The 12,926-nt window shown below is 38.9% G+C and overlaps 2 protein-coding genes across 2 annotated transcripts in view; one reads left to right on the forward strand and one right to left on the reverse strand.

Moving 5' to 3' along the window:
* Positions 1-6,684, reverse strand: part of LOC124120619 (collagen alpha-2(IV) chain-like) — an 83,445-nt gene extending 76,761 nt beyond the window's left edge. Inside the window, exons 1-2 of the mRNA XM_048390704.1 lie at positions 6,402-6,684; positions 6,216-6,273 (exon numbers count right to left, since the gene is read on the reverse strand). Of these exons, the coding sequence (XP_048246661.1) occupies positions 6,216-6,273; positions 6,402-6,508 (165 nt within the window). The 5' untranslated portion in view covers positions 6,509-6,684. The remainder of the gene's footprint in view (positions 1-6,215; positions 6,274-6,401) is intronic.
* A 611-nt stretch (positions 6,685-7,295) lies between these two features.
* Positions 7,296-12,926, forward strand: part of LOC124120618 (collagen alpha-1(IV) chain) — a 69,054-nt gene continuing 63,423 nt past the window's right edge. The window contains exon 1 of the mRNA XM_046483510.2: positions 7,296-7,702. Within this exon, the coding sequence (XP_046339466.1) occupies positions 7,613-7,702 (90 nt within the window). The 5' untranslated portion in view covers positions 7,296-7,612. The remainder of the gene's footprint in view (positions 7,703-12,926) is intronic.

Raw genomic sequence — 12,926 nt, forward strand, 5'->3', positions numbered from 1 at the left:
TCGAATACGCCGGGTTACTTCACAATATTTTGATGATACGTACAAGTTTTATTTTGTAGGGTATCAGTAATGTTTGTTGCGTATTTGATACGCTTGGATTTTATTTTACTGCGTATTTCTGCATTTCTGATGCGTATTTTACGCAGATACGCAGCTTATCTGGAGCTCTGCACCTGGGCCCCATTCCACAAAGCGATCTTAGCGCTACGACTGTAGTAAGTCAGTGTTAAAGAATGGGAGTTACGATCGACTTAGCGCTAAGATCACTTTGTGGAACGGGGCCCTGCATTCTTTATAAGTGCAATGATCTTGAACAAGACATTAAACACCATTTCACCCACCAAAGGGAGAATCACCCAAAGACAGAGATTGTTGTGGTAATAACAGCTGGTCACTGTCATCTTGTGCTGAACCACATGTTAACTAACATGTGGTGATTGTATCAATTAGCATCTGACACAGGGAAATGTGCCTGACTTAACATTGTAAGTCATACAGACATGCGCCAGTTCCCTATAAGAGACACAAGTCTCCGTGAAATGAAGAACACCTTTGCCACCAAAAGACATGCATTAGAAGCACAGATGTCACAGTGTGGCTAATGGCAGATAATGAACGGGCAATTGAATTAACACCCAAGTCTACAAGTAGCTCTGTTTGATCATTACAGGATCCGACATAAGAGGCTGTAACAGAACAGTTTCCTGCTCGGTGGTGGCTGTAAGTGGTTGTAAACATCCCCCCCACAGGAGTCTGGCCCCTTGACCACCTGGTGTGACCCCCAGGGGTGCTTCCTGGGCCCCTGAACCCCTGCCTCCAACACATCCTGCCAGACCTGCTGCCTGGACATGGGCTGGTCAGCAGACCCATCAATGCATTTTATGTCTGACTTAACTTAATTAACATGCCATAAAACTTGATACACATCTCGGCTGAAATTGCCAAAGGTAGATGGTAACCTTTAGAAGATGCTAATTAACTCAACTGAACCTTGAGAGACCATGGCGCCTTTGAAAAACTATACAAGGGGTAGACATCATTGGTCATGTCCAACTGGTCAAGCGATCCTTTTGGATAGTGTTTCATACAAAATATCTAGATTTTGTTAGAAATGAATCAGTCCCTCTGGATTTTTACTAGTCTCAGACCAACTCTGAATACCTCTACCATTATTTCTCAAACAGAATGAAGAAATTCATGTCATTGCTGATGAATCTATATCTTGCACTACAGACAGCAATACTGGAGGGTGTGAAGAGCCTTTCTCACTTCATTATCTCATGAATTCCATTGTCATAAATGGTGAAAAAAAAGTATTTTGATATAGAAATAAAATAATGAACTGCCATCAGACCTTTCAAGACTAACAAGGATTACATGTTTGACATGATTGCAAGACATGAGCAAAATACTTTTTTGCGAAATGTTGCTTTGAAAAGCATGTAATAAATATCACATATTATATTGCGCATCTATATCTGCACAAAATCTGTCAAGAATTTACTATTCAAAACACCCCACACATTATTTTTTGAGTAATGAACATTTTCCACTGTGTCCACAGTGCTACAAGAGGTTCCCAATGGCACCGCCCACTAAACAGGAGACCTATCCCTACACTACACTACATGGAGAATTCACATGTCATGCATCACTTCCTCTGGGAGCCACATGAACAGATGACAATATAGGAAATATTCTTGGATAGGGCACTGTACATTCATCAATACACAAGTGATAAATTTGGTAAGAATTCATAAATATAATGTGAACAGAGTTGGTGTATCACGGCCACCATTATGTTGTTCTTCAGTGCAGAGACTGTTCACAATCTGTAATTTCTCTATTCATTAGACTATAAACCTTTAGATTTGTTTTCTGTATGTGAACCTTCTATATCTTAAGTCAATACACAGGGTTTCAGATCAGTTCATTTTATAGGACATGGATTGCCCCGAAGAACCTTTTCAAATTTGGGAATGATGTATAAAAACACCCTTCAAATGATGATAAAATAGATAATATCCTATTGAATGATGATACAATCAAGAAATTATCCTATGAATGATGATAAAATCAAGAAATGATCGTATGAATGATGATAAAATCAAGATTATATCCTATTGACTGATAAAAAGATAAAGATAGGTATTTGTGGCAAGTGAGCTAAACAAGTATATTATAACACATCATAATTATGATATTTAAGAAATATTCTTCTTTCACATACTTTAATTGAAAAAGTCATCTTGCATTAGGTATGGGTTAGATGTACTGGATGGCTCATATGAAATGATCTCCAACACCATCCTCCAAAACACCTTATGTAACACTGGCAAAAGTAAAACAGAGAGATTCAAATGAAATGTTATCCCGCTGTCCAATTTATCTTTTACCAAGTCTTTTCTTTCTTTCATCTGCACATCAACAAGATGAAGATATTTATCCTGATGCGGTTCTGCCAAGGCCTGAGCTGGCCGGCCAGCCTGCAGGACCCATCAACACCAGCTGTAATGTTCATCTAGTCAGGGAAAGTTCTCAGTCAATGTGGCATACTGGGGGAGTTCCAGTTATGGGGAACCAAGATGGCCGCCAGTAGATAGTTTTGGGAAGCTCGCATGTGATGGTATCATGTGAGCTCATCCCTATGTTCACCTGAAGGTGATGAGATCAAGATGGACACTGACAGGCACCCTGCCAAGTCCTGGTGTGAAACATTCACCTTCCAACACTGTGTCAGTTCACTGTGGATGAATCTTGGTCAAGAATTTATGCACCATACTGTTCCATCATTTCAACAACTTGGGAAGCTGGGGAGGGTTCTAGTAACTTTGAGACTGTTGTTCAGGGAGGTGTTTGACTAGAAGATTGTGTCTTTGGTAAATGTTCATATTGAGGACAACGACAATGAACCGTTACAAGAAAATATCATCTTGAACTTATTTTATGTCTGGACACTGTTACCATGATCGCTCTGGATAACAGTTTCAATAAAGAGCTGTTGCCCCTTCAAAACCATTCTATTGCATTACAATTCCAATACAGTGTTCCCTCGCTATTGCACTCTTCAATATAGCGCTAACTCGGTTATAGCGTGCGGTAAAGCATTGCTCCCAAAATCATGCTTACAGAATGGTGCCTTGAAACATGTTAAAAAAAATGTGTCAGTGAAACAATTTCAAATGTACTTATGTTCATTGCCTTCAAAAATAAATGCCTAAAAGGGTTACACTTTTTACTTTAATTATAACTCATGATTACACGTAATGATTAAGTGACAGTATTTTGTATTATCTATATAACAAACACAAAACAACATATTTCATGCAATCAATCTCCTTTCACACATGCAAAGTGTCTATGCTAACTCAGTACCTGCCAATAGTATCAGATAAGAAACCAAAATATCAAACCCTTACCTATAAGAAATATTTAATCAAATATCAAATGATTCCAACACATAGCGTGTGTATTTAAAGACAAGTCGGATGTTTCCCTAATGTAAGTTGTGAGGCAGGAATATCAAGAGGAAAATGTAGCCCTTAAAGGGGAAGTGTACACGCAAAAATCACTTTCTTTCTTTTTCTAAACAAAACGCAATTTTAGAATTAGTTAGTATCTGTGTTTGAAAATATACACTCATTTTTTTCACAGTGAAAGTAGGAAGCTCACAATTGTGTGAAAATGATATGCCGTTATGAGGCCTTCGTTTTTCGAGCTAAACAGGCCTGAGTTATCCCCCTTAGATTATGACGTAATTGGTGCCAATTCAACTGGGTCCCTGTCTATTCTGAACGCAAAAGATATCAAGTACCAGTTTTCGGTAAAACAACATGGCCTACGACACACTCCGGCGCAGTGGTGACTCAGCATTACACTATGCTGGCTGGCATCTGAGACGCTAGAATCACACACCTATACCTACACCACGTGAAGCGGCTCTAACAAAGCATGATGACGTCATAATGTTTATCAATTGGCACCAATGACGTCATATTGCAAGGGGCATAAGCCATGGTGTTTTTGTTATGGAAATAGAACACTTGGTAAATGTGAAAAATATAAATCGTTTTAATGCAAAACATATGTTAATTAATTGTGATATTTTTATATTTTTGTCTATGACACTTCTAGGTTAACACTTTTATTGTGGAAAAAGTACAAGAAAATTAGGTTCATTTCCGTGTGAACTTGCCCTTTAATTGGGGAAATCCCAGTCACCACATGTGCAAACAACTTGTCAGTCTTGTTTGTGTGTCCTGATTACCTTTTAATCGGTCAACAAATGTGAAACAAGGGTCTTTACTGAGGCTTAGGCCCACCAAACAACCTGCTGATATAACCTGTGTGTTGTCATCAGACTCGTTACGCAAGACCAGCTGGTGAAGAGCTCACAGTGAGTACATAATTAATGCCTGTCTCATTGTGGGTCATTTCTTGAACATTTATACACTTTGATCCACTGTTGTCTTGAATTGAAATCCCCCATAGTTCAAAACATTTCGAAAAATACATGCAATTAATGTATTGATTGTAACTCGGGGATTGTATGAAATTAGACAATTAAATTAATCATCTTAAGCCAGATGTACACATATCTTATGAAGATAAATTTAAAACAAGGACGAAACAGGGTCAAAACATGCATCTGTTTGATTTCTGCATTATGCTGTTATCTATGCATCCTAGGTTACAATACAGATTGCAATAAATGTCAAAGTAAATCATAAATTTTCATGTTGTACCAATGCATGCCCATGCTTTTCCTTAGTGTATATTCTGTTCTGTTGTATATCTGACAAATAATACTGACCTATCAACTGAACTATTCCCTTACATGTTACATTTCCCTTCCTCTACTGTGGAATTTCCCCTGAGGCAGACATCTTCCCCCTCCCCCACATCTCGCCACCCCCTCTGTCTGAAGGAAATCAGCAATATGGGGAAATGCCAAGGACTGGAGGAACCAGGGGGAGACAACTCCTGCTGTCCTCATTGCTCCTCAATGATTGAAATGATCTAAATTTTGAATCTTATCTTAAATAAAGTCCTCCAAGACAAGATTTAGCTGCAAATTGGTCACTGAATGAAAAAAGTAACCATATTTTGAATAATGTCGTTCATACATGCTCATCAGTTAATATTAAATCATGAAATATGGATGAAAAAAGTGGTTGTTTTTGCATTAATAAGGGCTTGAGATTGCCTGACATAAACATGTTCATTTTGAGACACCTTCACTCTCAGTTTAAATCATGACAGTGAAAGTATAATTGTCATTATAATATGTGTTGATTCTGGATAAAATTTTGAATTTGTGACTGCATTCCTTTGGCATGGACACCACTAGGTCCAGCTCACATATGAATTTTATGTATAATTGAACATTTACATTTAATATTAACATTTCTATATGAATTTACAAACTGAAATCTGAAACCGAGCAATGTTTTGTTTGTTTTGCTTGTTTACCAAACCAGATTTCATTTATGAAATATATTGAACCATACATGCATGAAACTAAATTACTTTCAACATTACATTTGTGAAAGACAAGTTTGTTCACACAACAAAGTGACAAACACTAATTATCAGTTTCCAATTGTCAGATTAAGTCATCAGTTTTGATTGTATTCAAAAGAATAACCAACAGTTTCCTTGCTTCAGTTCACATTGTTTGAAGAGAGTATCAAAAAGTTATGGTTAAGTGCACAGTCTCCATGTTATCTATAAAAATGATGTGACCAGCTAGCCATGAAACAATAAACAATAAACAACACAATGAAAAGACTTACATACCCTAAACCCCACATCCCAACTGTTGATACGCCAACAGATAAGACTGCCGGCCTCGGCGGCGTGACTACTTGCAGAATAAAATAATGAATGCTCCCTTGGTCATTTTACCCGCCGTATTGAAGAGTTCAACTTATGTTCATATTTGTGCAGATACTACTTTTACTTTTTATGTTTAGATGCATCTAGACGTCGCGTGGAGTAGATAGATCACATATCTATAGACGTAACTGAACAGATATTCGTGTAAAACATAACGTAATGAAAGAGATTGGAAATTTCTTCATCAACGAATTCCACAGTCTGTTATTCCATAGACGCCGTACGATATTAAATATTGGTAAAAATCGTCGATATTGTGGGTTGTTATGAACATGCACGTTGGTTAATATAACATGTATATACTATGTTGTACTCACTGCGCTAACGCCTTGAGAAAGGGTCCCTAAAGCGATGACAGAGATGAAGAGAAGCAGCCTGGAAAAAAAGAAGCATGAAGAATTTCAGAACATGGTAAATGGCACCAGCCACGGAAAGTAATTATAACGAACATTAACAGACAAAAATATGAAACCACAAAGACAAAGCAACGCTTCGCAACTTACCATGTAGACATGGCCTTATTTCTACGGGACGAACTCGGTACTCTACTGGTGTGAAAGAGGTTGGCAGTGCCAGCCAAGGGACTGGCACCTGAGCAACACAAAATCATGTACAGGGAATTAAAATGTCCGAACGGCCAGCAAGTAAGGCTCCAGCCGTCCTTCTAGCTGAGATTAAACTCAGCAAAGAATCAAATCCCTCACTTAAACAGACGCTAGAATCTTTTCTCTAACATTCAGTCGTCTGCACCCAGTTCTTCCACAAGAATATCTTGGAAGACGATGTGCTTCTCCGCGGATGTGCATACATTTGGGGGAATGGGCGGAGCTTAAGTGGCTTAACCACACCCCCTCCCACGCCGTCTGAGCATATGTTGAGAATTTGTCGCATTACTCATGTGTCGCTATTTCAATCGGAAATGTTACTCAATGGCAATTTGAATGAACAACAGACCTTTGTTTATACATTGTAACGTGACGCTTGCATTAGAGAAGGGTGTTACAGGAAAGGTAACTGTTGTATTCAATTCATATGCAGATCAAATAACCAATGTTCACGAAAGAATTACTCAGAGCAGGTTTTTATTCCACATTTCTTCTTTTTTAACAGAGTACGGGGTTTTCGCTTATAACGTGATTCAATTATTCGAATTTAGGAAATTATTCCACACATTAGATTCAATTCTTTGCACGCCTTGCTGTGAATTCTCCCAAGTTCTCGTGGGATATTTCGTATAGCGGACTGTTGCCCCACGACAAACACGGAGTGATTGACAGGTCAACCCCCCTTGCAGCATCCGCCCACAGGCACAAGTTCAGGGCGGCTTGCGCGGAAAAGGAGGAACTCTGCTTCCGCTAAGAGAAGTTAGTCCGTCTTGTTGGAAATTCTTGCACCACAATACCGACAAATTTTCTAGTTTAATCATGTATTGAGATATGACTGGGTAAAGTGGGGAATTTCCTAGACAAAATAGTTCAAATTTGGTGCCGTTCTGAAACTTGAGAAAATAGTGCCCCTATTTTGTCGTCTGCAGTTTGGTGCATATTCCCTCAACTCGAGACAAGATGGTGGAAAACTGAAGAAACTAGCCCGTCTCGGAGTGAGGGATAGTGTGGAACAGCGAGTTTGAGGGGCTTGCTGGCTTTCCTTTGGCCAGTAGGCTTTATCATAGTATTATTCTACACAAGCAAAGTGTGATTTAACTTTTAACAACATGAGACCCAAGGAATTTCTGAAGCGGCACTTGCCGTTAGTTCTAGGAGTGATTCTCTTCTTGGATTATTTGGATACTGCTTCTGGAGCCGTGAGTATTTCCTTTGTACATATATCTATTGACACACTGCAGCACTCGCAGATTTGATATTTCTATTCATGTAAACCATCTTATGGTCATGTCTAGTGAAGAAATGGTCATGCGCAAGTTGATCAAATTAATGTTTTCAGTAGGACGGTATTGTGTCATTCTAGACAGGCTATTTCCGACTTCAATATAAGTTTTAGTGAGAAACTTTTATAATAGCAATTTATTTCGTAATCCGAAATAAGTATGGTGCTTATGTTGACTTCAGTGAACATCTGAACTATGATCAACCGATAGCATCCTTAATCTTACAGCGTGCCGTAATTCTTATAATCGGTCAATGTCTAATACCTCTGTAAACACGTCGTTGCTAGGGACATGTTTGGATAACTATTGTCTTGTAGATATGATTTTGTTAGGGGTGTAAGTTTTAGTGATGCAGAATTGTTCTTTAGTATGAATAGGATGTTAGTCTGAAGTTAGATATAGACACCTATACAGTTTACCTTTACAAACTACAATACACATTTTCGATAAAGTTTCTTAAGTTAACATCATTATTTTATTGAGGTATGTCTTGAGCAAAGATATTCAAAATAAATCTGTCAAATTATCAGTCAAGTGGTTGATGAAACCAAATAACATTCAGTAACAGTTCCATGTACATGTGCTTGGTGCTGTCTCGCGGTGCCATGGTACAGGGAGCAGTCATTATTTCGCTTTGCGCTGTTACGCTGAGCTTGATGTAGGTCACAGGCCTTATCTGGGTCTAAGCGTCCACACTCAAAAACGATTTATTTGCTGGCGGTCTCCATGGGACCCTCACAGATTCCACAATAGATTCATGACTTTTGTGCTTGCTGCGCAGTTGTTCATACATGTTTGTTCAATTAGATCTGTTAAATGTGATATATTTGACATTGTGTGCAATGTGATGTCCTAGCGTTCCAAGCACAACGTCACGGTTTTCCTTATCCCTATTAACAGCTGATTATAGGATGACATCAAAACTTTATGCACCCCAGACTGTTTAAGTGGGTTAGATCAAACTTAGGAAAAGTGGTGTATTTGTTAAATTAAAATCAAGAAAAGTGGTGTATTTGTTAAATTAAAATCAAGAAAAGTGGTGTATTTGAGCCAACACACATTTCCCATTTTTTTCTACTTATACAGATCCATGATGAAATGATAATAAGTGCTAACTTTAAATTCTGTGACTAATGTGTGATTTTGTAAGGCATGTGTGAAAAAACGAAACACTATGGTGTAATTGTGATAGTTATGCATTGGCTTTGTGTGTGTGCTAGTTTCCTCACAGAGCCCAGCTGTATAGTTCCAGAATGTTCTACACAAATGACCCTTCACCTACTTTCTGTATTGACCCATGGCCATTGAATAGATACCATATCTGATACAGAGTGCTGTCGTTGCACAAACCATCCAATCTTCTATTAACTAACAGTATTATTCTGCTATGATTATTGATACATTTTGTAAAAACATCAAAATAATATTATTGTAATTTACCCATATATGTTTTACCAATTACAAAAAATTAAATTAAGAGTGCAAATTACTCCAATATGTTTTTCGCAAAATATCAGTCTATGTGACTGAAGTCAAACTCAGCAGTTTAACCTTGCTCAAATTAGTAATGATGATAATTATGTCTATTTCACATTCACAAATAGAACAAGAAAATATATTGTACTTAAACACCCCACAGTGGTCAGGTACAAAGCATAATCCTTACCAGTTATAAAGGAAGCAAATTGTTATAATACATGGAATATAAACTTTTGATCTATACAGTGTAACAAAAATATTGCTATTTTAAAATGCAGATTTTTTCAGCATGAACATATAAAAAACATTATTTCCATGTTATTAGGTGTTAAAACTGTCCTCAGTGCCACCCCCACCCACCCACTGGGCAACTTTCAATCTGATGATGAAGCACATTGTTTTAGTCAGCACATGGCCTCAGTGCTGAAATAGTTTTGGTCAAGATAAGGAAATATGATAACATCCCTGCCTGAAACCCGACCCTGTGCTAATGAAAACCACACAGCCCCAGTCAGCAGTGTGTAGGCTGGACTGGACCCCACCTGGGGTCACATGTGTCACCTGGGTGGGGTAATGTTACACAAGGGATGCACACACAGCTTGACGCAAGCAGTAACACACACACAGCTTGTAGCAAGCAGTAACACACACACACACAGCTTGTAGCAAGCAGTAACACACACACGTCTTGAATCAAGCAGTAACACACACACAGCTTGTAGCAAGCAGTAACACATACACACACACATCTTGTAGCAAGCAGTAACACATACACACACACATCTTGTAGCAAGCAGTAACACACACACACACACACACGTCTTGAAGCAAGCAGTAACACATACACACACACATCTTGTAGCAAGCAGTAACACACACACAGCTTGAAGCAAGCAGTAACACACACACGTCTTGAAGCAAGCAGTAACACATACACACACACATCTTGTAGCAAGCAGTAACACACACACACATGTCTTGAAGCAAGCAGTAACACATACACACACACATCTTGTAGCAAGCAGTAACACACACACAGCTTGTAGCAAGCAGTAACACACACACAGCTTGAAGCAAGCAGTAACACACACACACACACATCTTGTAGCAAGCAGTAACACACACACACAGCTTGTAGCAAGCAGTAACACACACACATCTTGTAGCAAGCAGTAACACACACACAGCATTTAGCAAGCAGTAACACACACTTCTTGAAGCAAGCAGTAACACACACACATCTTGTAGCAAGCAGTAACACACGTCTTGAAGCAAGCAGTAACACACACATATCTTGTAGCAAGCAGTAACACACGTCTTGAAGCAAGCAGTAACACACACACAGCTTGTAGCAAGCAGTAACACACACACAGCTTGTAGCAAGCAGTAACACACACAGTTTGTAGCAAGCAGTAACACACACTTCTTGAAGCAAGCAGTAACACACACACACACACATCTTGTAGCAAGCAGTAACACACACACATCTTGTAGCAAGCAGTAACACACTCACAGCTTGTAGCAAGCAGTAACACACACACAGCTTGTAGCAAGCAGTAACACACACACATCTTGTAGCAAGCAGTAAAACACACGCACATCTTGTAGCAAGCAGTAACACACACACATCTTGTAGCAAGCAGTAACACACTCACAGCTTGTAGCAAGCAGTAACACACACACAGCTTGTAGCAAGCAGTAACACACACACATCTTGTAGCAAGCAGTAACACACACGCACATCTTGTAGCAAGCAGTAACACACTCACAGCTTGTAGCAGGCAGTAACACACTCACAGCTTGTAGCAGGCAGTAACACACTCACAGCTTGTAGCAGGAACACACACACAGCTTGTAGCAAGCAGTAACACACACACATCTTGTAGCAAGCAGTTACACACACACACATCTTGTAGCAAGCAGTAACACACTCACAGCTTGTAGCAGGCAGTAACACACTCACAGCTTGTAGCAAGCAGTAACACACACACAGCTTGTAGCAGGCAGTAACACACACACAGCTTGTAGCAAGCAGTAACACACACACAGCTTGTAGCAAGCAGTAACACACTTACAGCTTGTAGCAAGCAGTAACACACTCACAGCTTGTAGCCAGCAGTAACACACACACATCTTGTAGCAAGCAGTAACACACTCACAGCTTGTAGCAAGCAGTAACACACACACAGCTTGTAGCAAGCAGTAACACACACACAGCTTATAGCAGGCAGTAACACACACACAGCTTGTAGCAAGCAGTAACACACTCACAGCTTGTAGCAAGCAGTAACACACGAGATGCACAAACTCATATCTGGTAGCGAGCAGTAACACACACAGCTTGTAGCAAGCAGTAACACACGAGATGCACAAACTCATATCTGGTAGCGAGCAGTAACACACACAGCTTGTAGCAAGCAGTAACACACACACATCTTGTAGCAAACAGTAACACACACACACAGCTTGTAGCAAGCAGTAATACACACACAGCTTGTAGCAAGCAGTAACACACACACATCTTGTAGCAAGCAGTAAAACACACACATCTTGTAGCGAGCAGTAACACACACACATCTTGTAGCGAGCAGTAACACACACATCTTGTAGCGAGCAGTAACACACACAGCTTGTAGTAAGCAGTAACACACACACACAGCTTGTAGCAAGCAGTAACACATGAGATGCACAAACTCACAGCTTGTAGCAAGCAGTAACACACACACACATGTAGCAAGCATAAAAAAATCCTTATGTTGCGTGCATAGGAATAACTTTGATTCTCCACACACACTCTTTAAGTCCCACACCCCTCCCTATAGATATGCCTTACACATAATGTGAGGATAACCAAAGCATGAATGATAAGTTTTATGCTATTACCCTCTATATTCTTTATTAGGTGAGAAAATGAAGTAGGTTTTCTTCTATCTTTGCCTGGAATTTTAGAGAACAAAGTGACACTATTTGTTTTGAAGATGGCATGCTTGAAAAAATAATGAATTAAATTGATACACCAAAACATGTCGACAAACTATTTATATAGTCTATTAGACTGATATACTTTTTAGTAGATTTTCATCTGAATATTATATGTTAAGTCTGATTGTTGGACTGACAGAGAGTATAAATTTTGATTATCCAAATTTAAACAGGATTACAAAGATTTTAGTGTACATCAAGAACCATGGGTTTGCAGACTTGTGTGTAGTCAAAAGAGTAATTATTGATTTTCAACAATTTCTAAAAGAACAAATTCCAAAAAACATTATTGTCTTGCTGGTAAGTTTGGAATTTAGAGTCTCTGCAAACCTAGATAACCTATATAGATCTAACAGTTCAAAGATACCATTTTCAAACACCATACACAACTCATATACTCATGATTTATAACTGATGCTTGCCAATCCAAGTCTGGTAAATTAAAAGATGGATTGGTAACATTCATAAAACTCAAATTTTAAACTTTCCAGTTGCGTTTTGTGAAATAGTTGATCCCTGCACAGTGTTCAGTGTTAAGAGGGCCGGTCCTTGAAATTTGAATCTAGGTACTCCATCAATCAATATTCAACAAAAGGGCTATGAGTCTTATGACAAGGACCTATTGACTTGCAGGCTTAATTTTGAAGACTGCTCTAGGATAATACATCATACAAAATAT

This window comes from Haliotis rufescens, unplaced genomic scaffold (genome assembly GCF_023055435.1).
Source record: "Haliotis rufescens isolate VD_foot unplaced genomic scaffold, xgHalRufe1.0.p SCAF_9, whole genome shotgun sequence".
NCBI classification, from domain to species: Eukaryota; Metazoa; Mollusca; class Gastropoda; order Lepetellida; family Haliotidae; genus Haliotis; species Haliotis rufescens.